The following is a 27,993-nucleotide window of genomic DNA, read 5'->3' on the forward strand; positions in this document are numbered from 1 at the left end:
CATCTTTCAGAATTTGTACGCAGTTTTGAAGATGGCACTTTGATGTAAAAGATATTGGCGTTCGATACATAATATCTGTTTTTTCCTCCTGTGTCTAAGACACAAATTAAAGAAAAAAAAACTTTGAGTAGATAATTGTGCTACCTTATACAGCGAAACCTAATTTTGATACAATTCATTAGGAAATGTATCCCACAAAAGCGTAAGTAAAGAACACTTACAATTCTTGGTTGGTTTTTTTTTTTGGAGGGGGGGGGGAACTGGCACCTTGTTTCCCGAATTTATTTCAGGTTTCACGTTAAAGTGCCTCACGAAGCAACTCAAATATTATTGATAGTTTGAGATTTATAATTATTGAGATTTAGAATACAACATGAGCATCACTGTTAAAAACAAAATGACCTAGACTTTATAAAAACGTGTGTGTCCGAAATACAAGTGGACATACTACCGCTGCTTGCTTGACAGTGCGCCACTCATTGTAATAGGATCCAGTGACAATCGATTGCAGCAAAAATTCGATTCTCCGACTGACACCCCAATCGCCAACTTGACTCGGCTGAATCGAATCTCGTGAGATATGTACACAACCTTGCAAACAGCGAATCCCATTTGATCGAGTATCCCTGCTTCCTTCTTCATCAGAACCTGAATACCCTGTCCCCTCGTATCGATTCAACGGCACTGGGAAACACCCAAATAAACAATTTAGTGAACACGGCTCTTGTACGTGGAAGATAACTAAACTTGCCCGGCATTGGAGCCGCATAAACGTACAGTTCTGTTATCAGCCAGTACGCACACATAGATTGGAAGGTATGGCAGCTGTACGGATGGGCGTATTTAGTCGCAGTCCAGCCGGCCGGAACACCCATGTCAGTGTACCCTAATCAAGCCGACGCTACCGGGTAAAATTCAGAGTAAAATCCGAAAATCTATCACAACGTGCCCCTTAAAGACCAACCGAAATTTGCACGTTGTGGGGAAATACCACCCGGTGGATTGAAACGCTGTTTTGGTTGTTTTGTAGCGGGTAACGTTATAAAATAGTGTGGTTTATCGGACGTGCGTGATGTATGTAGTCAGTGCAGCACAGACAAAAAAATCTGTCTCGCTTCCATTGTGTGAATGAATGAGGGGAAGCCGCGCCTGGGGGGCTGCGCTGCTAAGGCGATGACGGGTGCCTTTATTTAAAAATGACACGCCCGGGTGGTTTGTGGGTTTTAACAACCTCAACCATTACCCAAAGCAGTGTAAAAGAAGGCTGCATCAAGATGCACAAGGCTCGAAATGCCCATACTATTAAAACACTATATACTTCAAGCTTTTGATGCATGCCCCCCTCAGTCCATATTAAGTAAGCAGCAAATTAAATTTGGATCGAGCATGATCCAACTAACACTCGTATGTGATGCATAATAATGAAATGCTGTTTGTTCCATAGTGCATAGTGATATTTTGGTCATAAATTCGTAAGTGGGTTAAAAGCAATAATTTGTATCAGCTGTTCTGATCGTCAGATGCGCATTAGACTTGAAAGGTGGATTTCGTGTGACGGCAAAATGAAGAGTGGTTGAAGTTGTTTGTTATCTGCATGATTTATTCAGAATTTGAACCCATTGTATCAAATATGGCCATTGGTCATGGTCAACTCGGACTGACGTCTTTGGATGAGTCGATGTGTGACACATGTCAGAGTGCATAGTCTGCGGGTTTCGTTCTCCACGAACAGTTAGCGATCACCCACATTGTTCGTTGTCGACGAAACCTGAAAATTGTGCATTCCAGTCCGCAAGAAATCTCTCTGTTGGGGAAGTAAAATCTCTTCACGGCATGGCACTAGACAGATTACGTCACAAGAGGGCGTCAACAACAAGAGATGCTGTGTCCAAATGTGGGCTGCGGCTTAAGAGAGGGCCGTAGGTTAATTTCTATGGACAATGTAGCATCGCCTGCAGTTTAATTTGAGTACAGCAAATGTACTTTGCGTCCAAATTTAAGCAAGTAATTTTCGTTTTTTTACTTAAACAATATGTTAAGGATAATAATGCCCGAGGTACGCAGCCTTCTTTACCCACATGGCACACACGGTGGGTATCATGCAACTTACGGTGTCCAGTAACCGTGTCCACTGCTCCATTATTTTGCATGAATGAGCCAATGTGTTTAAAAGAATTTAACAGAAAGACAAGGGATTTGTTGTTACGTAAGTTCAAAATAAGGCAGTCTGTCGTATAAATAGGCCTAAGCCAGTGTACAGCGAAGTGCGTCATTCTTAAGTTAAGGATGTGGTGCTAGCATGGCGTGCAGTTGGAGTGGTAGTAATAGCGACACATTTTGTCACACAAAATGTATTTCGGTCGCCAGAAAGTGACAAGTGCGGATGATTCCGTAGCTATATGTTGGCCTTATCAGGCCATAGTCTCCGGTCTAATAAGGTGATGAGCCATATAATAACACTGACAACGTCACTTTCCCTCAAGAGAGTAGTCACTGAATCTGACTGTTCTGAAAGGAGATAAGAACACAGCAAGAATGGGCACAAAAAGGTAACGTTTAAGCTCTTTCCTGAGAATAACTATTGTTTAGCATTGAGGGTATCTTTTCACTGAAGTGACGTTATTTCACACAGCTAAATTACTTTTCTTTATGATAAAAATTAACGTATAGAGTTTCATAGACAGACATCACTCGACACTGTGTGCACAAACACAATGAGACTGGTCTGAAAAAATTCAAATTTTTCTGGGTAAACAACTTCAGTATTTTTCTGGTTAAGTCTGAAATTTTAGGACATGTTATCACTTTCTGATGGCTGACATGTCACTGCAAGGGAAACTCTTACCAAATTGACGAGTGTGCACAGTTAAAGTTGGCTAGTGTTTAGTTAGACGGATTAAATGTCTTATAAAGTTATGACACATACATTACATTGTTTTGATTATTGCAAAGAAACAAACAGCAAAAAAAGGCATATGATTTCTAAAGAAGGCCACCGTTAGTTTAGCATTTATGACAAAGTTCTGGAATAATCGTTTCAAACTTATTGAAGATTCAACGGGTTTAGAAACGTGTCATTGTTTTTGCTGTCATGATTTTTCGCTGTACACTGCGAAATATAGATTTAGATATTAAATTTCTTTACATTTATCTGCTGTTCGATGATTAGTTTCTTAATTGTTCAAGTGCTTGGCTCCGTCTATTTGCTTTTCAGCTCCGTCAAGGAGTTGTGAAGACCATTGCCTTCCAAATATTGGAGAGAAGATGTCTCCTTGCATAGATCCATTCTTGCGCAAATAATGGACCTGCTAATGAACAGCGTGACATCACAGGTGCAGGTAAATACAATTTTGAACAATCCGACTCTCGTTATGAAATGTAATATGCTTTTTGAGAAATAAATACACTGTATTTCAAGAAATATCTCTCTTGCCGTTCCTGGAAACTGTATTGGTTCATACATTTTCGAGACCAACAAAATTAATAACATTAGGCCTACATGTTTATGTGTATGTCAAGGTTATCATTGAGAATGGAAACTCCGGGTATTAACTGTGCCAAACTACCTCTTCCTTTGAGAAAACGCAAATTCCTTGTGTAATCCGCACCTTTAAAAGGACGAATACCCCAGATCAATCATGACGGTGCCAAAAGCGAATGCATCACTGAGTGGCGAACGCGATCAAGCAGAGCGGCCGCGCGGCGACACGGCTCTCGCTCAGTGCCGGGCTGCATTTGGAAAGAGCGGAACGGGAGCTACAGACGAAGAAAAAAGAATTTGCCTGATATCACCGTAGCCTTATGTCATCGAAGGTGTGAGATATATGAATCCTTCAGGTGGAAACGGTTAATGGGTGATGGCGTCTAAGCTCACTTTTTCGATGATATACAAAGTGGATTACTTTTAAATCGAGTCCAATTTCCAGTCCAATCGAGTTTTGTTGGCAAAATCACGCATGGCGCTGGGTAAAATTGGAATAGGAAGAGGAGAAGAAAAGAGGGAGGTCACGTGGGTACAAGGCCGGGAAGCCAGACCACCGTTGCACTCGAAAAATTTGCAAACGGAAAAATGCCCTGATGGCACCCTCCATTAAAAATGGTCAAGCGACGCCCGTGAGTCCATTAATTATGTTTCGATTTGGTGTTTACGATGGAGCTAGTTTAACGGATATAAGACAATTGCAGGGTGGTGCTTTAAACACTTGGGAAAAAATTATTAATAACCAAAGAAAAAATTATGCAATAAGTAATGCTAATTTCAGAAAATGAACTGCATTGAATTCTGAAATCCTTCTCGTTTCTTCAGCCGGTTAATAAGATTTCTTGCTTTACGCCATAAATCACAACATTGGGGCAGACGTCAGTTTCATTTACTTTTCATTCTTGAGTAAACAACGTTTAAATTCCTATTCTGAAACTTCCTCATCTGTAGTATTCGAGTGTGCAGTCAGTACAACAATTATTTTTCAAAACTCAAAATTTCATTTTGTATTTTTATGCTAGTGCAAATTTCTGTGTATTTATGAGAAGCGTAATGTCATTTCAGAAAAGAATGACAATGTTGCGATTACTTTTGAATTCTTTTATTATTATTTTGCTCACTCAATTTTTCTTTTCTTTGACTAGTTGTGCGTGTGCATGAACCTGCAGACCAGATCAGAGCAGCCCCCGCATGTTTGAGGAAAAGCATGCACTTTAAAATGTTTTAAAGGTGTATTTTTCAATTGGACGGCAAACAATTTCCATACATTTCAGAGAAACAGAAAGTCGCAGGAACATGTTCCCAAATAAAACTCTTTTCGCTGACTTGCTTAAGTTTTTGGGTTTCTATACACGCGGGTATCGATTCTCTTTTTGATATTGTCGTCGACTCCAACTGGCTTCGTTCCCCCAACCAGCCAACTTGTTTTGGCTTCTTGACGGAGTTATAACATCAAGTCCCCCGGGGACGTTAGCGGATGATAACGAATCGAGCCGGCGAACCGTGTGCATCTCTCTGCCTGCGAAGTGCTCTCAGCCCCTTGCTATCCAGTGTACGGCCATCTTTTCTCGGGTCCAATTTCCAATTCACAGGGCACGGTGCCCGAGCCTATACGAATGCAATGCGAGCGGAATACGACACTGCGGGAGCTTGGAGCCAGTTCAGTGGAAAACGCATGGTGGACTAAAAAGACTGTTTCCGCCCAAAAGATCGTGTGTTCCATCCCTAAGTGTGACACCAAGATAGCCTCTGTCGATTTGTCGCCGTGCGGGCAACTCCCCACTCTCCTGTCTGGCATGGGGACGAGTCGAGCTCTTCAGCCGGGAAGTTGGTTTCCATTGATCTGTGTGTTTTGTTTGATAGCACGCTGCCAGGTGACCTGTTTACCATATATCCAAATAGGTAACGTATTAGTTTATTCTTTTTGCCTTAACAATGACATTGACTTCCGTTTTCGTGGTCACTGTGTTGTTGAAAAATTTTGTTACTTTTTGTATAGTCTCTGTTATAGTTATATATTTAGGTTTTGGGTGATTCTGGGCTTAATTTTTCTGCAAAAAAAAAAAAAACACGTGTGCACTTTTGACGCCCTAATGAAAGCCTCAGTCATCATAATCTTTAAATTAATATCTTCCATAAAAAGTTCGTTTAATAATATGCCAAATTCGCATATGACAGTCGCCTGAGAATGATCCGTGGTGTGTTGTAAGGAATGAGAGCTGTGGTGGTTTTATATCCGCGTTCATCACTTACTGTTGCATAAATTATATTTCTACCTTTGTGTGTGAAAGCGGCAAGAGTTTGAGCTTGTTGAAATCAGTCGAATTGGATTGCATCACCTACTCGGTTCACAGATGTCATCTTGAAAGGAGTGGCAGTTTTGTCTCACTAGAAAAAAATAGATTTCGTCCGAGTTGTATGGATGTCATATCCCATTAATAACGGCCGTCGTGTCTGTGATTTCTGTCTACAGCACGTTCTTAATTTGGAAAGGAGCAAATATGAATGTGTGGTGTGAAATGAAGGTCGGACTGAAAGGGCAGCCGTGCAGAATCGAGAGAAGTGATCCTAATCGAGAGAATTCATGCACGATAGATATCATGGAGTGTTCAGCGCGAATGATTCATACATGCATCAACTTATTAGTGTCTGACTCCTTCCCCGGCTGTTTTTGCCATTAAAATGTTGTGAGACGAAACTGAAATCTGTTGGAAGTCTCATGTCTCGCCTTTCAGGGTAACCTTGGGCATCTGGAAGCATTTATTTGCTCTGCCAGGGTGTTTAAAGTTTTTCCCTCTAAGGTGCAAACCATTAAGTGATAATGAATGACGATGGGCTTTTTGAGATTTGTATCATTTTCCCGTTCAAAATTGCATTTGTTGCAGTTGAAGAAATTGCCCACAAAGGACTGGCAATTTTCAAATGTCAGTGCTATATAAATCCCACTGAAGCACAACGTAATCATCTCACTCTTTCCAATTTTGTGTTAGCCACGTCTAACACTGAAATAGACTTTCCATAACGTATGATCCCTAATTGGATCCATACTTAGTCGTTGGGTCTAGGTCTTTGAACAATTTAGATAAAAGTAGGAACTATGATTGAAGCAGCACTCAGTACTCTAAAATAGGCAAATTCTAAGAGTGCACTTACTGACATTACTGTATTTCAACCATTAGAGCCCTCTAGAGTAGATTCTATCGCAAAGAAATTTCACAAAAACAGAGGGAAGGTGCAAAGTTTACCAAACCACCCACAGAAGTTACTGTAGCCCAAATTAATAACACTTTGGAAGAATACCCCCCCCCCGCAAAATCGGCAGGTTTTAAACATGGGAACTCAATGAACGCCGTTGGTTTAGGGGAAAATGCAAACATAGAATATTTCTATCACCAAATAATGTAAATCAATTCTCACGAGTTTGAAAGGCAACCCTGCATGTTTCATGTTCCGTTATCATAGGAAGATCATAGTTAAAAGATGAAAAAGAATAAAAAGGGTCAATGTATTGTCTGTCAACTGTCTTCAGGACCATGTCATTTCACACACCCGTTCATTTTAGTCAGACAGCCCACTCCAAGAAACGAAAGTATGTCAATTCACATCCATAAATCACCAGGACATTCCGCTGCAAGCTGCCACTAAATTTAACATCTCACAGCACTCGGCCGTTGAAATATAGATGGCAGCCTTATTATTCTTTAATTGTTTCCATTAATTAGAAGCTGTGCATAATTTAAGAGCCGCCTTATAAGCCACCGCATCCGCTTCAGTCACTCCTTACGCCTGGACGCGTTTGCAGACTACGGTAATATTCCTGCTTGAGAGTTTTTTACGTGAATGCGAATCCGCTATGAGGAGGATGTGTGCCTTGCATTGTGTGTGATATCTACTATATGGTATCATATGTTGAAGTTATGTTAGCTTGGTATTATCTTGAGGCTCGTCTTGGTCGCCATCCGTGAGGTGAATGCGCTCCTGTTACACGGGGGTAGATCCTCCAATAGGACTGGTCATGAATAATGAATGAGCAAAGGCGTGAAACCGAGGCGAAGAGCCAAACTGTCATACTGGCGGTAACTTCTCGTTCCTTAAAGGTACGGACTTGACGCTTAGACTGTCCTGAAGAACACATCTGCAGGTGGCTTAGAAAAAAAAGGAATGACCGGTTGACCGAATTTCCTTTGTGCTGATGTACGGAGTGATATCAATGTTTGACAACTCTGTATGTATTACCTTGTGAAATTTTGGTTCAAGTCCCGTGTATGTATTACTTACTTAAAAAAAAATAAAAAAGACTGAGGAAAAATAAAGACAAATTTCAAAAAGCGAATTTCGTGTAAGGTTAGGAAAGAGATAGCGATTGCTTAATTGTAAAACGTTATGTGAATTTGGTTGAAAGCCATGATCGAGTTGTGAAATTCGGTTCATCTAAATGACACCAATTAGAGGCGGCCTATGCAAACCAGATTCATGTAGGCCCTACCTGTTAAACGGCGACAAAGGTAGAAAGGAGTTCGAAACACTATATTATCAAGTTCCTCTCGTTTCTTCAGACGGTTAATAAAGATTTTTGCTTCTCGCCATAAATCTCAAGATACTGGCAGACGTCGGTTTCATTTACTTTCTATTCTTGAGTAACCGAAGTTATTGCTTAATTGAGGCTTTGCGTGGTAGCCATCTTGCAGGGCAGTTCTTTTGTTCCACAGGGAAACATCCTTTAAGCATGCCCTGTGAAATAAAAGCAGAGCTTGCAAAATTGTAGCCATGCAAACAGTACATAGAGCGACTGCTTGGCAGGATTGACAGCTTTTCCGCCATGCGCGATTAGTGGCTTTACGACTGTTAAGTCAGTGCACTGTGCAAATCGCGTATGTACACCTCTTCCACTTAGTTTGTGCGCATGCGCTAAAATTCTGCAAAGTTGTGGTCAGTTTCTGTTTGTTAAAATGGCGACGTCAGCCACCAAACGACTGTACCAAAATCCACCTGCAGAGATCTTCCCCATTGTGCAAAACTTTGCTAAATACATATCAGAGAAATATAACCAGTATTCAGATTTCATTTTGTAATAACTCATAAGAGACATTTCGGAAAAATGGGGTGAAAGATGTCTGTGTACGTTACATTTCTGATCGAAAAAGGTATTGTGAATTCGAAATTTTGAATTGTTCTCCAGTTTTTCCACACATGCTGCATCTTGGTAACTGAAAGAGTGTTTGAAAAAGGGTGTTATAATTATTTTTTTAGCTATTGCAAATTGTCCGTCGTTAGTTTGATCAGTTTCATTTTTGGCTTTCTGTCGACTGATAGTCGGCCATGATTTATGTGTGCACATGTGTAGGCACTTCGTACACGTGCAGTACATGTACTCCATCAACGCACCACTAGGGACAAATGATTCTCGCGCAAAAATATTCAATTTGCAATAACTTGAAAATACTACCGATTTTGTTAACGGGTCTTAATACACACGGCACTTTGTGTCGTTTATTTTGATAAACTAGAGAAGTGGTTTTAAAATGGGTAAGACCGTGGACGCATTTTCTTTCAAATCTGGTCGTGTTTGTTTTTTACTAAATTTTCTAATTTTTTTCTAATTTTGTGCAACTGGGTTCATTTGATACAGTTGTCTGATGCTGTCTAACATGTTCTTAGTTATCAGGTTATCTCTGTGAACTCATTTGTTTGTATTTTGTTAAATTATGGTCTCTTTCCGCGAAAAGAAGTGTCCGACGTCGTCTGCCTCGAAATCTACCACAAGTGATCGAGCGCGTATGCCCTAACTGTCAACTAAGTGGTACACAAAGGCACGGCAGTGAACAAACGTGAAATACGGATTTGTGTTGGATCTTGGACAGTCGAGCATTCGAGTGGAAATTATTGTTCTTCTCCACGTCAACTTACTTTGGGAACTAATACATAATACCTTTCTCGTTTGCAGGTGCGATCTTTGCTGACAACCCAAATGCCTCCTTCTTGGGTTTTAAGCGGGCCATTTTCTATCAGAATGGCCTCAACGACTCCTTCCAGTTTGCTTGCCTGGTCAAATCTGTCAGTAGTTCAAACAGTTTCGAAATGGCGCAAAAAGGTGAGTACACGGAGTTTCTTACAAGGCCTCCATTCTTTCTGTGGAATAGACGTTCACACACAGAATAGCAGTGCTATGAAGAGAGCTCGCTGCTCATTAAGAAAGGTATATGCACCCTTATGATTTCATTGCGGAAGTCACGTCATATATCACCAACGTTACCACACTTTGACTCCTGTTTGTCCTCGAATGCATTTTGCTACTAGCAAGATCCCCAACCATACGCTTAAAAAACCGCAGTGTAAAAAACTCAGAATGCCAATTTAAAAGCACTTGAGATAAGGCGTTTCGTTTAGAGGAGAATGATATTAACTTCACGTCATGATGCACTTTCTTAATAATAAGATTTCTGTATTTTCATTCAGCTTGTACTAGTTACTGTAAATCCTGGGTTGTCATCATGAAATCGAAAAATCCAAACCTTCCCCCCACATTACCCTTTGCTTCCACGCTGCTCCGTGCCTTTGGAAGCCCACTGCACGCAAAGCCATCACCCAGCGTCCCCTCGGAATGGTTGCGGGGTCCATCATCACTTTTTATGTCCCCTGGCTCCCATGCAGTATTGATGGTCTAATTATTCTGCGATGGGGTCCATGCTGAGTCGGGCTGCTTGCTTCACCAATGCACAGGGGCATTTTGCAAAGGCCGAAGTTTCTTGATAAGGACAGTGCATGCAGTACTCAAGCTTGTCTTGGTCCTATTGTGGCTTTTATAATGTTCCTGTTACTTTGCTACATTTCATCGACAGGATGTCTCATTAGGAAGGTGGGGTCCTGTGTGAAAAAAGTCAAGCTTTCACCAGGAGAATATAGGGTGTTTGCTGTATCTATAATCGGTTGGTGAACCATGAAAAAACATTGCACTCCACTTTGTCAAACTGTTTTAAGTGATCTGTTTGCTTGGGGTTATCGCTATACATATACACACCAATACGTTGCTGGGTGGATTTGACGCATTCGAACAGTTTGGTTTGAAATATGACTGGGGAAGAAACTAATTGTTGCTCTATTTGCAAAGTGGCATATCATACAAATTGACCGTGAAATGGTATAGAATATTAATTTCATCAGTCTCATAACAGTTTGGTTTCACAAGAAAACAACTGTAAAAGGAGCTTCATACTTTACGCAAAGGCGTAAGCGAAGCGAATGTGACCGTCATGAGACACTGCAGCGAAATTCGCTGGAGTTGAAATATTTTCAACTTCTGCAAATATTATTCTCAGCGCAAAAATTTGTTATGACGTCACAATTTCGCGTGCGTGTTTGTTTTTGCGCCAAGTATGAACTGGCCTTAATGCAAAGGAACATACAATGCATTTTAAATTCGTTTCAACCGAGAACTGTATCATTGCCTTGCCTATACAGGCGATGATGCCAAGATCGAAATGTCAGAGATTAATCATGAAATTTTGATGACTTCCAGGGACACGTGCATGCAGCTGCATCAAGTTAATGATCTCCATCGACCTGAATTCATCTCTATTCCTCAATCGCACGTTTCTCTATGGTGGACAGCAGTGACTTCGGCACAATATCTTGCTTGGGGACACGAGTGCGCTGATTTCAAAATTCCTATTTTGTATATCTTGCTTCTTAAGTATTAAGGACGTTTAATTATTCTAGGTGATCATATGGTGATGACCATGGTGCCTGGCCCTGGATGATTCTTCACCTCTGTCTGGTAATAATATTCGTATCGGCACGGACCAAACTACCCTACATGCATCAGTATTATGCAAGGCCATCTTACTAGTAGGGTGCCATGGATCAGGTTACTCGGAGCTGAAAATGAGGAGTTTGGGGCGTTGATTGTTGATTTGAAATGTAGAGTGGGACGTAACCCATGGGATTGTGTCGACAAAACAATGTATGATTAGGTCTCACAGTTGGAACGTTTAAGCCCATTTTCAATTTTGCTAGATGAATTATTGGGATTTTTTTTCTAAGTGCATATCCCAAATACGTCCAATTCAACATGTACCGGTAATTTGGTATAAAAGAGCTGTTGTGATTCTTTTGTGTAAATAAAAATGTTGTCAGTTTATCACGAATTATGGAGACAATATTTGTAGTTAGGAGAAATGTTTGTTTTCAACTACATTGGAGGCACCACCAGCCTGAGTTTGAACAATGCAGCGGGAGTAATGTAAATGAATATGGGCAGACGGCATGCTGAATGAGTCATGGCGACGAGTTACGAGACCATCAATCTCGAGGCCAACGAGGCTTTGGGTGTGAAACCGGCTTACCACCCCTCATAAACCCTTGAATAATGTGTCGACTTGAAGCATTGTTATTGCAAATTTCGAAGCCATCGGAGGTTTCATTAAAGAATGGCGATTAAGGAGATTCTTTTTTTAAGTATCAGAAGCTTATGTGACCCTTTTTGGGAAGGACTATTAAATTAGATTGTGTTCAGAACGCATTCACGCCTGACCTTGACTCTACGTTTTGTCAGATAATCCATACGGCTTCAAACTTGACCAATTTGAAATGTGTTCAACTTCTGCTAATTCACAACGCAAGAACATGACGTAGCTTCACAAATTCGAGGTTCTGGTGGTTTTTAAACCGGCTATGAATCAGGCCGAAGTGGGTGTGTGTGGGTATGTGTGTAGGAGGATCATGTATTAGCCACGCCCACTACCTTCAATACAGACGTCCCGAGACTTCAAGGCGAAGTATGAAACTTCTCGAAATCAAAAGCAAAGCATTTATGCTTGTATATGTTTAAGTTACCTCGTCAAGTATTTGTATTAAACCGATATTTGTAAATCACAAAATGTCAGTCATGCTCACAGTATCAAATGCAGATAAGTTATACTTCCTCAAAAGACGCATTGGATACATGCGTATCACGAGTTTGTGTTTAACATCAGTGGATACAATGATGTTCAGACAGCATGCGCATGAACACCGTAATCGTCGTTGTATGTCTTTTAGAATGTTGCGCTGCACTCCTCGTTGAAGCGAGACCACCTGCGTTCATGTCCCATAGAGACAACGTTCATTACCGGTGCGCATGCGCACTTCATTGTCAAGCAGACAACAAGGTTTTTGTGCAAGTAGACGACGTTCTAGTGTGGATTTTTTCAACGACCGACCTCGTAAATTACCAAAGTGTAGAAGCATAAATAAATTTCGGGAGGATCTAAACACGACACCACGAACAAAACACAATTTTCCTCCATTGGTAAGAGTTTTAAATGACAGTAAATCTCAGAAGAATATAAAAAAGGGGATTTTACGGACACTTTCCAACAACGAAAAAAACCGAATTTGCAAAACTTTGCACTAATTTCATCAATTAATATTTAATAGAAAATAAGTTTTCCGAGACAAAAATCTAGTACCAAATTAAAGATTCACCCTTAATGCTTTGATTTTAGGCATATATTTTTGAATCCGCCGGAATAATCAGGTAATTTTGAATCACCCCAAAATCGTATCGATCCAAAGGTGCACGAAAATTCAAAACCATTTTGTATCCATTTTTACTACCAAAATGGTTTATTCAACACGAGGATGATGATTTTCTGTTAGATTGTACCGATTTCCTTAGCACTGATACCATTTCATAAGGTAGAATCGTTAAATTACTGACATTTCCTGTTCATCACTTCGGCTGCTGTGGACACTGACTAGTGTGGTACCGAGACGTCAAAGTCGTCGCGTCCGCCCTAGCACATTGTGCATGATCATGCAGTGTCGTAACTAGCGTGCTACAGCTGAGGAGGCACCTGGGGGTGCACAATTTTTTTTCAGGGGGCACTGAAAATAATTGAACTTGGTGTATATATATTTTTTGTCCATTTCAAAATTTCAAATGGGTGGGACACCCGGGGGGGACGGACCTCCGGTGGGGGGGGGGGCACGTGCCCCCGTGCCCCCCCCCCCCGTAGTTACACCACTGTGATCATGTATGTACATGATCATGCACGATGTACATTCCACGCGTACACACGTAAACATGAATACTCGACTGCACTTGACCAGTGACTCGCCACTACAAGAATGTTACTCAAAAGTTTGCCCTTGCAAGAGTACGGTGCAAGTTTGACAAAACATTAATTTCCGACTTTGAGATCTAATTTTTATTAGGACAAACATTTTTTTAGGTGAGATATTTGATGTATTTTCCATTACAAAAGGTCTTGATTCACACGATTTAGCGCGAAAATTTAGTTCAAATTCAAACTCATTTTACAAAAATTTCTATCTGGCGGATTCCCAGTTTTTGAGTGCAGTCAATTAAATCTAGTTTTTATAATCAGGAAAACTCATTTTAAATATATATAATTATATTGATCAAATTTAGCAACACTCAATTTGTTAAGGTGAAAAGTAAAATAATTTTGGGTTTTCAAGATGTATTTTTGCGTTGGGGAGATGTTAATTATATATATAACGGTTTTGCCCGTACCCAACGGGTACGGGCAAACGGGTACGGTTTCGCAAGCTCTCGGACAGCATTGAGCATACAGTGCTTATTAACATACGTTGGGTACGGGCAAAACCGTTATATATATAATTTTGGGTTATTAAAAACCACATTTTTCAATGCTTCTTTTGAGGTACGGCACAAAATCAATGCTACTGAAAAATAAAACGTAATTTGGATTGATCATGAAAATTTTCCTTATATATGCTCTTTTTCCTGAAATTCCATTAACAAAGATGACGCATCATTTTGAACTCTAAGCGCGCGAAATCAGACATAGCCTGCTGCTATGCAAATCTTGCGCACGCGTACTTTGGTAATGAGCGCCATGAACATACACGACTGCACGTGGGAATCATAAATATTCAACAGCAGCGTTGTGTGTGTCAGCAATTTCGGTTTCCCTGTGTGTCTCAATATCATTAGTTCTCTCTGACGTGACTAGATAGGACGGGTAATTTCGAATCTGGAGAAGCACCATGGATAAACATGCAGCACAATTTGTCCAAGCTGTAATTTTTTGCCATGAATGACCTTCCATTTATTTCGTCCATGAGTGAGTTAGATACCATCATCTTTGCCTTAATCATTTTCATCAGTGAAAGTAACAAAAACATTGCTCCCGTTTGGACTGACGACAGACGCTATTTTGCGTACCGCTCCGGGGTAATACGAGTTTAACTGTGGGCGATAGCTACAACCATCAGCCCTGGCTGCTCCCGGCGAGTCCCCCCCCCCTTTTTTTTAAGCCGTAGCTTTGAAGAAACCTTAGACTTTGCGACGCGTCATTTTTATGACTCCCTGTCAGCCTATTTTTGTGTCATCGGGTTCCCATGCTTTTAACAAGGAGTGACCGCCAGAGGCTTCAAAGGTACAATTCCAATACAATGTGTCAGCATCGGCGTCAAGAAGCTGTCGACCAGAACACCTGGGCTGCAAATGACTTCCCATTGATCCCTTGTCTGTAGATTTAAAGGGATATGAACTTGAAGTTGCAACTGGAAGGGTGACGACAGGATACCATAGTGTACATGCAGGCGTTCTTAGTTGATGCTAAGACTGATTCTGATTGGACCGCTGCGTCCCCGTGATGTAGACCTTCGGAATACTGCGCTCTGCTTTGGAGAATAGGGGCTTGTGGGTTGCATGTGACCCTGTTTACTTATCCCATAGAGGAAGGACACAGGAGTTGCAACTCCAGCACTTCAAAGTGTTCCATGATCGTTGCCGCGGAGTCAGACAAATAATAAAAGAACATTCTAAAAAATGCTTGACTACTGCCTGCATCTTGGCTGGACAAGCGGGGGCCAGTAATATCCAAGCAATACTTGTAGTGTTTTGCTTGCAATTAAATACAAATAATTGCTGTTACCAGGCAATAGAGAAAAAATCCCTAATATTGGACCTACTTTTTGCCATTATGAATAAACTATTTTAATTTTGATACACTGTTCCATTATCGATGCAAAGTTTACCATTTTATTCTCCTCCCTCCAATACATCAGTGTTTAAAGACTTGGTACGAATTTGGCTAAGACTGGCCCCAAAAAGTTGACAAGTACTAGAAAGCTGAGTCTATAAGGAACAAAATGTACTATTTCATCACAGGGAGTGATCATGAAACCCCGTAAAATACACTTTTGTACAAAAGCCATAATAAAAAGAATTCAAACAAAACACAAAATCCTGTAAACTACGGGGCTATTTATTCCCAAAATAACTCAGGACCAGAAGAAAGCGTTCAGTAAGGGCAATGACTGCACATGTACATTTAGGATACACGCGTTGAAATGCAAGCAACTGGTGCAAGCGTTAAACTTGATGTTGTTATGGGATCATACCAAGCACCAACAAATGGTTGAAAATTTAATATCCTATACCTCAGTACACAAAGTCATAAGGATGCAGATTACCAGCGGAATATTGCGGCGAAGATCATAGGGTACGAAGGGGTTTCGTAGTTTTGAAACAGATGGTGTGTAACAAGCGCTCGCTGCGCCTGGCTGTGGACATACCAGGTATGCAAGAAAGCGCAAATTGGCAGTTATAGCCTGGGCAGTTCAAACTCCTTCTGTGTCCTTCCTCTTTGCTTATCTAAAAATAGTGCTTAATAATAAGTGTCAATAGAATTCATGACTCATCCTTCATTCACACTTCCCAAATTAGTTTGATTTTATGTGCAGATATGTTATTTACTCGTTCCTTCATTTCTTTGTTTAATTTAATCTGTGATGTTAGACTTGTACATTATTTTATACTGTATTTACTGTATTAACCAAGTAAGATCCACTTGTTTAATCCATGCGTAGTATGTAGCCTGTTCAGCATTGGAAAGGGAGCTCTTCTGATCAGTGCAGATGTGGAACCTCCGCTGATCGGTACGGCGGCGTCCTATAGCGGCACCTTTCAGATGCCCATCATTATCCCATCACTTTCCAAACGGGACCTGGGATACCAAACCAAGGATCCAAGCACGAAGTACCTGGTGTCTCTGATGCCGTCGCTGGTTCCCGTCCTGTTTGATGTCATACAGTTCCGACAGTGGACTCGATTTGCATTTATTTATGACAGTGACAAAGGTAATCGCATTGAACTGAATGCGTTGTTTGCAGAAGATTGTAATATTTTGACCTTTTGGGGTAGAATTTAAAAATGAAAATAACCAAAGCTTTAATTTTCGATTAATTTACCAGGGTTACTTCGACTTCACGCCCTCATGGAGAAGTTGTCCTTTCGTAAATTTGATGTTGCGTTCCGTAAAGCTGAGGGCGAAGTTTCCATGATTCAAATCCTCAGGGAATTTAGGGACAGTGATTATCACCGGATAATCTGCGATACGAACGTGGCGAACACAAGGTTACTGATGGAGAAGGTAGGTTGATGCATCCGAGTCCACTACCCACCACTGTTAAAAAAACAAGGTTTCTTGTAGAGTAATGCCCCTGTTATTTTGGTAGTACCTGATTCACGTAACAGCTTCACTGGACATCATTGTGTGGGGTTGTTGGCGCAAACGAAGGATAAAAGGATGTTCGGTCGAGCTGGCTTGAGTAGCGTAGTAGATAAAAGAAAAGAACTGATTTTGTGAGTGTTCGAATCCCAGCGGGTATTTTTTCTTTTCTTTCCTATTAGAAAAGATTAAATGTGGAATGTTACTAGGCCTATATTTACTTCCCAAATTTATAGCCTTAAAATGTATTTTTAAGGAGAAAAGTTCACTTCAATGCGTTATCGATCAGGTAATATCATGTGTTCCGAACAGGGCATTTCTCTGTAAACACCTCGTTTGTTGACACTGATGGGTAGTTGAATTGGGTAGTTGGGTTGGGTAGGGTTAGCTTTGGTTTGCTTGGCTTGGGTTAGCTTGGATTGGGTTGGCTTGGCTTGGCGTGGGTTGGTTTGGCTTGGATTGGATTAGGTTGGGTTGGGTTGGATTGGGTTAGCTTCGGCTTGGGTTGGGGTTGAGTAAGGGTCGGTTGGTTCGGGTAAAGATGGGAGGGGTTGAACTTGGTCCTCTTGTCTAAGCTTCACTGAAAACATTCCATGCGTGGGTTCTGATTACTGTGTCGAGAACTGTTCTTGCCTGTAAAATACAAAGGCAAGAACAGTTCTCGTATCCGGGGAGGGGGCAACTTGCCCCTCCTGGCGATTTTTTTAAAAGAATACTTCATAGCTGAGTAGCAAAGAAAGTAATCGATGTAATTATTTTTAAATATTGGCACCAAATCCCTCAGAAGAAAACACCAGCAAATAAAAGTAGCGATGTCGGGACCGTGAGTAGGGCTTTTGAAGATGATATTGAATGAACCCGAAGCCGCATTCGCTTTTGAATTTGCCCCCTTACACCAAAAGCTGGATACGCCGCTGAGAATACAAGGTCCGTTTGTCATACTGGCAAGATATCGACAAGGTATTTGTATGGACTCATAGTGCCAGAAGACGTTGTTATTCTGAATACAATCAATTCTGGCCGCGGTGACGAGAACTACGTCTTGTCACACTAAAAAGATACTGGCAAAATTACTGCAGTTCGCATTGCCGTATCGATATGCGACTAGCTCGGTGGCCGCGTGGCGGCGCTAGTAAGCAAGAGGTCATTGGTTAGAATCCTATCGGAGGGAGCGTGCGTTCCCCTGAAGCTCATAGAAAGCTCGTAGAAACTTGTCTTTTTGGCAAGTGATTTCTTGTCATCCTAGACACTCGGGAAAAAAGGGTTTTATCTTGAACATGACAAACTTTTGCGGTTAGTGTTTGTTTTGGCCGGGTTGGTTTCGCTTACGATCGGTTTGTGTTGAGGTTGGATTGGGTTTAATTTTGCCATACGCTTAATTTTTCAAAAGGACTCCTGAATCCTTATTGGCAAATTGACAAGTTACGGATACATGTTTTTTTTCCTTTTAATAGATCCCACTTCTTGGTATGTTGACGTCGTCCTATCACTACATCTTTCTGGATCTTGTGAGTAAAATGACTGGAATCGCTAAGTGTTTCAATAGCAAAACCGCGTGAGTTCAGGGTATTACAATGGAAACATGTCAAGTGGATAGGTATTCTGTCCCGCATCATAACATCGCCATGCGCCATATTTCATTCGCCCCTATATAATGGTGTTCACATTTCTTTGGACCTAAAAACTTGAAGAAAAAGTACAGTTTGAAATCAATAAATAAATATCTTCTTATTCACCCTGTGACTTGGCATCGGTGCATCCTATTGCAGGATATTGGTAAAGTCAATCTGGAGAAGTTTCAGCTTGGTGGCATGAACATCACAGGGTTTAGCATCGTCAATGAAACGTCACAGAGATTCCAGCTTCTTAAAACCTATTACGAAGAACTGCGAAGGAACAACATGTCCATTACTCGTAGCATGGAGTACGTAAGCGTGAGTATCCCGCTCAGTACGTCAGTATGTTGGCAGTACGTAGAATCAGCATTCAGAAAACGGTTGGCGAGGGGTTCTGCATATACACACACTTAAATGTGAGTGACGTAACTACGGGGGGGGGGGGGCACAGGGGCACATGCCCCCAGCGAACGGCTTGGCCAGAAAACATAAAACCAGGAACAAGAGTAAACAAAACAGATATATGTATGTGTACATCTCAAAGGATTCTTTATGCTTACAGCCTTAACCCGGAAACTTTTTTGCTGACATTACAAGCACAAAAAGTTCATTGTAAGTGCAGAATTCTACGGTTTACAGAGATTTTGGCACTGACCTTTCCAGCACTCTTTCCCCCAGATTTTTGGCAATTTGACGGCTATCGAGCGCAGAAAAGATGTTGTGTGCTCGTGTAATCCAGGCCATTTCGCTTTCACGACCGGACCTTTGTCAAGAAGAGTACAGTTATTGTTTGAACGGATGCACAGGTTGTAGAAGGCTATTATTAAATGAGTGAATAAAGATGTACGGCCATTTTTTGTGGTTCCACAAACTACTTACACATCTTTAATTGTGCCATTATTAAATATCCTTTTACAGTACAGGTCAGCGTTGATGATGGATCTAGTTAACGTCATGGCCAAGACGATGTACATACTAATCAGAGACAACAAGTTCAAGCTGTTCAAAGATAGAGGTCAACGGAGTTGTGGCAGCGACGGCTCCCGACACTGGGGAATTGACAAAACTGTTTTGGAAATCCCTGAAAAACGGTATAACAGGAAGACAGAAGGCGTTAATGGCTCTCAAAATTTATTCTGTTGCTTTAAAATGTAATTGTCAATCAACAGATAGTGCTGAAAAGACTGAAATCAAAACAGGCGGAACTATTGTTTTTTTCAGGTGTCATTTGACGGGGCTTCAGGACCTGTTTCATTCGACAGCTTCGGTGAGCGGTCCAACTATGTAGTCCGTATACTCAACCTCTTTTCAAACGGAATGCGAGAGGTAATGGATCAACTTGAAAATGTCAACAAGCAACAATACTTCACCTCACTTTTTTAATCTGTTGTCTTGTTTCTAACAGAAACAGCAGCCATCTATTAAAATGAAAAGAAATTGTACTTTGTTTTCTGTGTCCTTTACGTCAGGTTGGAACCTGGCAGTCGGATGCCAAGACTCGGCTTAAGTTTAGCGCGGGCGCCTACGGGGACGGAACGGACCGGGTTGACTTCAATAATAAGACCATCATCGTCACCTCTATTCTCGTGAGTCGGGGATCGGATCATTGTATGCCCATCGGGGGACATTCATAGCCTTGACAGCAGTATCCGCCTTGAGCAGAAAAACCCCATATCAGTTGGAAAGAGCCATGTTGGTCGGGAGTGTACATTTTACTGGTAGCGACACGCCCGTAACGTGTTCGTAGTCGTTTGTGAACCAGCGAAGTGCAGTTCCGACAAAAGGAGCCTCTGTTTCTAGGAAAATCTCTTGGTCCAGATTAGGGCTAATGCTAATCATTAATCTAAATTCCCTTAGTTTGTATGCATGAGGGTTCAATAGCCCGAAATTCAGTCTGCACATTAGGCAAAACTGGTCCGCTGAATACTGACGGATCTAACTTCTTGGAGGCTTTCTATGTAAAACTAAATGTCACTGAAGCCCTGAAGACGTCTAGGGAAAGAGGTAACTGGACACTAACAAAAAGAAAAAACACCGTCAGAGTATTGCAAAACTTACTTCACCTGGTCAAATCAACTATTCGTTTCCAACATTTCTCAAATCACACAGTGTATAATTTCAAACCCCTTACCTTTATTATTCCATTTTTAAATTAGGAATGTCCCCATTCCTCCTAATTTATGCCTCCCCTCCGCCGTTCCTCAGGAGGAACCATACATGATGCGCAAGGAGCCCCGTCATCTCTACTCCGGCAACGACCGCTTCCACGGTTACGCAATCGACCTCCTGGAGGAAATCGTTTAAAAAGTTCCCCTTCAAATACAGGATCCAGCTGGTCCGAGACAACACGTACGGTATCCTCGTTAATAACACATGGAACGGAATGGTGGGCGAACTTGTCCGGGGTGTAAGTATCAAGGGAGTCGCAGCTTGTTTCATAGAGACACTGCTAATTTGATATCTGCAGAACTCCAGGAGATGTGAATATAATTCTGTTTGATGTTATTAATACGCCCGAAGAGAATTTAATTAAAGAGAATTTGGTTAAGTGTGAAATTCTTTCTAAAAGGAAAAATTAATGTGGGAAAAATGACCAGATTGATTACCTAGAATTTCGTCGTTTGCTTGGGGGTACGTAAATGATACGATGTAGCTCACTGGCTCGCCATGACAAATTTCTATCATAGGCCTACGGCAAAAGGGGCGGGAGACTATGTTTTCACAACCAAGTACCAACTCTTTTGTGGGATTCTGCTGTAATCGTTTCCACTCACAGCTTAGTTCGTCTTCCCGACCCCCTTGCTCGATTTCGGAGTGGCGGGTATCCGTGTGACGTTAGAGTGAACTTTTCTCATCAGTCTCCTGAGTGTCCTTGTCAAGATGACGTGTGAAATCCCCTGATTTTACGCACCCTTTATACTTCTTTGATCAGCACGACAACGTATTGCTTTCTGGCTATTGGCACCGCACTTCTAAATGATTTGTCTTGGTTTTTTTTCTTCCAAAGGAGGCAGACATTGCAGTAGCACCGCTCACCATCATATCGGACCGAGAGAGAGTCATAGACTTCACCAAACCCCTTCATGAGCCTTGGCATTAGCATCATGATCAAGAAACCACACACGACCAAGCCTGACGTCTTCTCCTTCATGCATCCGCTGTCCTACGAGATCTGGATGTGCATCGTGCTTGCCTATGCAGGTAATCTAGCTGATGCCCTCGGTAGCTGTCAATCAGATTTCATGCAAGGGATTTTGTTAAACTTAAATCACCAATTGATTGTATTCTCGGTTCCAATATCTTCGATATTTCGTAGAGAGGCGATTGCAAAATGCCTTTATTAAATTTTGTCTAGTTTAAGAGACATGAGCTACGGACACTTCTTTTAATTTAGATTAGGAAGAGATTGTAAAGGCCCACATGCATCAAATTGTGGCTCGTAAGGAAATACGATTTAACTTCGAATCTTGTAAAGTTTTGGTGTATGATTTTTCACTGTCAGGTGTCAGCGTGGTCCTGTTCCTCGTCAGTCGGTTCAGCCCCAAAGAGTGGTACCCCGTCGAATACACCCGTGTCCCCGACAGACGAGACTAACGGGGCCAGCCCATCCCAGGGGCAAACCACCAACGATTTCAGCATCACCAACAGCCTCTGGTTCTCCTTCGGTGCTCTGATGCAGCAAGGAAGCGACATCTCGCCCAGGTATGGGGGTTTACAGAGGAAGCCATCTCCGGGGAGAGGTTGTGCTGAAGTGGTGCAAAATCAGGAAGCCTGTGGCAGTTTTGTATCCGCGATGGGAATTTCAGTGTGAAGCAAAACTAGGGTTATCTATTATAAAATTGGCAAAACTCCCCGAATTTCTATTGAATGATTTATAAGTACAGGTAAAATTTTGTTTGAAGGCATAACCCACAAAAAGTTCAAACTTCACTGAATGTAAAGGGGTGTTGAATAGGAGAACTTGCACGTGCATTGTGTTTTGATACTTTGACAAATACACTACCTAAGAAACTGAAATTGGCAGGACCTTGCAAAGAATTTAAGATTTCTTGGCAGGTCTTTGTCCGGTCGGATCGTTGGGGGCGTGTGGTGGTTCTTCACTCTCATCATCATTTCGTCCTACACGGCCAACCTGGCCGCCTTCCTGACCGTGGAACGCATGGTGACGGACATCCAGTCAGCTCAAGACCTGGTGAACAGCAAGGATGTATCTTACGGCATGGTGGGGGCAGGCTCGACCGAAGAGTTCTTTAGGGTGAGGAGAATCGAGGGTAACACCTCTTGCTTAGCGCATTGAGATGATAAATCGATAACGTATTGTTTATCATCATTATGGTCACCATCTTAAGTATCAACAGGAGGTGTAGATGACACCATAGGAGGCTCAAACTGACACTGACTTAGTGGAAGAGGTGAGAGTTGAGTCTCAAAAAACACGGGGATGGGGTATATATAATCTCCCCCCACACACTTTTTGACCTGGGGGGTAGGCCACTGGATCGTCCCACACTTTTTCGTGGTGAGAATGCAAAAAGGGCAGATGGGATGTATACTTTTCGGACTTCCCAACAACCAACTTTCATTCAATATGGCACTGAAAAGGGAGGGAAAAGTACCCGTGCTTTAAACATGCCGTTGTGATCTAATTTCAGCAAATACACCCGCAAGTTGTTCATACATTGTATGTATCATGAACAGGGCGCCCTGGTGTCATGTAGGGTGCACAACCCCCCCTTTCAGGTTTCCACGCCCAGGCCTTTTTTATTTCAGTCATCCCCCAACCTCCTCAGTCCCAAACACAGATGTACGCCACTGAACTCCGCGGAGTTTGTCACTTGTGTCCTGGAGCCATATTCCTTCTTTTCACTCTGTTCCCCAACAGCAATCCAACATCCCATTGTATGTGGATATGTGGAACTACATGAACAGCACGGAGCGCTCCGTCTTGGTGACGAGCAACGAGCAGGGCGTAGAGCGAGTGCGTCACATGAACGGCAAGTTCGCCTTCCTGGTGGAGTCCACGCTGAACGAATACTTCAGCCAGCAGAAACCCTGCGACACCATGAAGGTTGGCCAGAACCTGGACTCCAAGAGCTACGGCATCGGAGTCTCGCGGAATTTCACCACTTTCAGGTAAAAGTATACTACCCAGCTTAATACTCTGAAAAGGTACTGGTCGCTGAGAAAGCTTCGTAGCTGGGTTTCAAAGATGCAGGTCAGGTTTACCCTCTCATTTCTTCATTGAAAATTCAGTTTACTCAAATGGTATCAGTTGCTCTGCTTGTAGGAAGTGAAGAATCTTCAATTTCATCCACTCCACCATTCAGAAGACGAGTTTGTACGTCCTGTACCGACAAAACCTGCTTTTCCATCGATTACATACTTAAATATTCGTATTAAAGTAGGGGAGTTTCCGACATTGGAAAAATACCCATTTCTATCTCGCGAGGATACAGCCTGGCGCCTTTTTCTCCCTGTAAATAAGCCTTCTCGTTTAATTCCTCTCCCAAGGGATGATCTCACACTGGCTGTTCTGCAGCTACGGGAGGAAGGCGTTCTGGACGCCCTTAAGAAACGATGGTGGTTTGACAAGGGACAGTGCCACGAGGCCAACTCGGTATGTGCCCTACTTCTGAGCTAATACGTGAGTGATTCCACATTGTATGCGGCGTTGGTGAATCTGTTTTGATTATTCCTTGTTTCAGGATTCCGGCTCCAACGCCTTGACCCTAAGCAACGTGGCCGGTGTGTGTTCTATATCCTCGTGGGAGGTTTAGCGCTGGCTCTCTTGTCGGCAATTGTGGAGTTCTACTGTAAATCACGGGTCGCAGTCTCGTAAACAAAAGGTACGACAGACACGTTACCAATTCGACTGTTGTTTTTGAAACAACCCATTTCTTTGGACCACGTAAACCCACAGTTATTCAGATTACGGGGATAATTTCCATCCGTTATGTCTTAGATGTGGAGTCTTTGAATTTAAAAATTTGATATCTCCCTTGTGCTACAGCTTCTGGCTGTACAAGGATCAAGGATTGGAATAAAATGTGAAATGGATGTTTCAGAGTGCGTGCCTATGATGGACATCAGATGCTCTGTTTTCCCCAATTTTTTGTGTCTGGGTGGGACTGTTCATTACAGACGAGCCTAGCTGCTGCCATGCGCGCCAAGGTGCGTCTGTCTGTGACGGGAGGAGAATGCCGACTTAGCTAGCCAGCTGCATCCGAAGGCCAACACGTCAGCACCAAGCACTGAGACGGAGGCAAGGCTTGTTCAACAATGATCAGTGAATCCGGTGATTTCTTGATAAATAAGAACAATTTGTTTGAATGGATGCTTCGTTTCATATTCGCAACGAATTTTGATTGGAGATGCTGAACATACTCTGTATAATACACGCTTATAAACATTTTCTACAGGAAATTTAAACAAAAGAAAAACCAGATTCAGTGACAAAAATCTCGCATCATGCGATTTTTCGAAAATGGATAAATAGGAAAAACTAACCCAATGGAAGGATTAAAGCATTTTGTGCTTTATATTCCGTTTTTTTGCTTTCAGACAACTCCAGTAGACAAGCCAAAAGTCCCACCAAAGGACGGTAGCCAGACGGAGGTGTAGAAACCGAGATGGCGTCCTTCTAGTTTCCGTGGGAGAGTGTGAATAAATAAAAGGTTGCTCTTAATAATTATAACTAATAATATTGAAATCACCCTCTTCGTAGTTGCTTGTCTAAGAACCAACCCTACACTGAGCTAAGTTTTTCTGCAAAGAAGCAAAATGCTCACTACAAGAAAACTCATTCAAATGTAAATTTGTTCTATTTTGTAAATAAATAGCTAGGATTGTTACGAAAGAATCTACAAATTTTGCTGTCATTTTAAAAAGTGTGTCTCTGTTGTTATGTAACTTTTCATTTCCTTGGCATGAAAGCAGCATATTCATTCAAACTGTATACGGTATTGCATGAGTAAAAGTTACATAACAGAGACATGCAATGCAATACCGTATACAGTTTGAAAGAATATGCTGCTTTCATGCCAAGGAAATGTTACCTTGAAATTATAAAGTTATATTTAACCGTAAAGCTGTTTAGATAAGACTTGAAGCTATGAATCGTGGAAGTACTATAAATTAGGTATAAAGGCTTGCGGTTGCACCATGTACAAGGAGGAATCTCTTCTATGAGTGTGTGGTTCTGAGCAGAGCCGATGGTGAACTCTCGACGTTCCGAACAGTATGCTCTGTTCGTCTTCAGGTCACCCTGTTCGTCTTCAGTAAAGCTTTTTATTTCAAATTTGATAAAGCGGTAGGTTCGGTAGGTTCATATAGGTTCAGCCGTTTTACATTTGTACATATCAGTGATAATCTCATAAAAACTAATTCATCGAGCGAGTACACAAATCAATAGACCGATTGCGCCCTCTCAGTCATGTGACCTAGAGTGGTACTCACCATCAAGAAACACGGCGTCTATCAAGAGCAAAGGTAAATCAAAGCCGGTAAGTTCCGTAGACTACTGTGTGCTTCGTACTATACTGTAACTTGGCTGTACTGTTTGTAATCAACACTCAAAACACACGTTGCTTTGGGGTTGATACCCACTATAGGTCACGTTATTTAGCGGGCGCAATGTCGCTCTATTGCTGCACAAACCCATTAAGGGATGTAAGCGAGCGTTGATGGTATCGCGGTAAAACAGTTGCTTTCCAATCAAGTGACTGGGGTTCAAGCCTTTCCTTCCGGTGAAATGTCATTGTAATTTTGCTTCACGTGTTAACATATACTCGTTTGATTTACAGAATGTATTCAAATTGACACTAAAGTGTGTCGAGGTTTACGTTGTATGGATACATTTACCAGGATCAAATGTACGTAGTGTATTCGTAAGTTGATCTCCATGTTCGTGCAAACGTCCTAGTTGTGAAATTTCCATAACTGTATTAGGTACATATACTGTATTCGCTTTTTTCATGTGGTAAATGTTAAAGACAGAAAAGGTAAACAGGCATGTTGCATATTAGGAGATATTTCAACTCTACTAGCTTCCATGCTGCTCCCAATTCTGTCCCACTGATTTGAGCGTAGGATTATTTCAGAAATCAAGGGAAAATGCTTTGTCGAGAGCAAGTGTGACACGACAAGTAGTGCAGATTGTAAATAAACAACAAAACGTCTTCTCCAAGGTTTGAAGGCTTGAATATGAACTCCGAACGTACGGTGCACCTTCTGCGAATTGGTTTAAATTAAGAAAATACTGGAGGAAAAACTTTCTTCTCTACATTATGAGCCTGTAGACCCGCTTCTGTAGGTCCTTCTATTTCATCCAAATATGATTGATGTGGCACGTTGGCCAGCACTGCTTTATCCAACGTGGTTAGTAGAGTTTCATGTGATTAAATTCTTTGGAAGGTTTCTCATTTTCATTTTATAGAGCATGTAATTTAGCCATAAATCAGCGTGTGCAGCGTTTTTACCAGGACACAATATTCTCCTGGATATATTCCCCTTTTCCAATACACCCCGTGGAAACCCGTGCTTACAAAGAAAAAAAAGAGTGGGAATATTCTAATTCAGAATTCGGTGTTCTCACTGATGTATTGCCCTGACAAACCAACTGCGTGTATTCATTGTTTTAAGCTAAAAGTCGGGATACTTTGGCAACTGTCTTTCGTGTCGGATAGACGAAGATGTAAGGCTTCGCGGGCATGTTCTCCTTACAAAATCCAGCACGTGGGAAAAAAATCAATTCTTTAGATTTAATGAATGTCTTTCTGTTATTCCACGTTGAGTGGCGCCCTCTCTTCAAAACACTTGGCGCGCCTATTTCATCAAGCCCTTTTCCCTCCAGAATCCCTCCCCCCACCACCACCACCACCACCACCACAGCATACGACGCAATCGCTACACAGGGCTACCGAAAAACTACCAAGATAAACCACGCGGGGAATGTGGTTTTTGAGGAGTCAATCTGCCTTTCCTATTAGAGACAATAACTATGAGGCTGAGGTTTAAGTTTTCAACTCTTCACACATACAATAAATCATGTAGGGATATTAACTGTGAAAGAATATCGTACAACCGATGCAGACTTGAAGTTTGTAACCATGCTTTTAGTATTGTAATAAAGTCCGGTGACAAAAGAAAAAAGGAATTCCATGCTGACATTGTGTTCCATTGATTCTCTTTGTGGGTTGAGATCAATGAATCGAACTTCTAGGATGTGCCACAGGCAGAATACATTCCTTCGGGAGAAAGTTCCCATTGTCAAACCGGTTACAATTATCGATCTCTGCAGTGTCATTTGCATGCACGGGGCGAGCTCCTCCATTTACCTCAATAGTACTTGTCGATGTCTTTCGGGATTGAACGCACATATATGACTGGTAATCGGTTAGGTAAAATGGCGCAC

The 27,993-nt window shown here is 41.7% G+C and overlaps 1 protein-coding gene across 1 annotated transcript; it reads left to right on the forward strand.

Moving 5' to 3' along the window:
* On the forward strand, positions 1-27,735 carry LOC110976882 (glutamate receptor 4-like). Its single transcript, XM_087131869.1, is given in 26 exon segments — positions 1-2,549; positions 3,215-3,338; positions 5,074-5,383; positions 9,426-9,572; positions 16,325-16,594; positions 16,709-16,887; positions 18,420-18,473; positions 18,735-18,899; positions 19,500-19,662; positions 19,795-19,907; positions 20,051-20,167; positions 20,787-20,882; positions 20,884-20,988; positions 21,589-21,657; positions 21,659-21,782; positions 22,084-22,157; positions 22,159-22,283; positions 22,638-22,836; positions 23,464-23,714; positions 24,093-24,198; positions 24,287-24,328; positions 24,331-24,405; positions 24,407-24,427; positions 24,723-24,773; positions 24,775-24,843; positions 25,143-27,735. Coding segments are annotated over 25 exon segments (3,024 nt in total). The 5' UTR covers positions 1-2,549; positions 3,215-3,299; the 3' UTR covers positions 25,203-27,735.
* Positions 27,736-27,993: the final 258 nt, after the last annotated feature.

Source organism: Acanthaster planci, unplaced genomic scaffold (assembly GCF_054643075.1).
Source record: "Acanthaster planci isolate LZ-2023a unplaced genomic scaffold, COTS_SCS Contig22, whole genome shotgun sequence".
In the NCBI taxonomy this organism is placed as follows: Eukaryota; Metazoa; Echinodermata; class Asteroidea; order Valvatida; family Acanthasteridae; genus Acanthaster; species Acanthaster planci.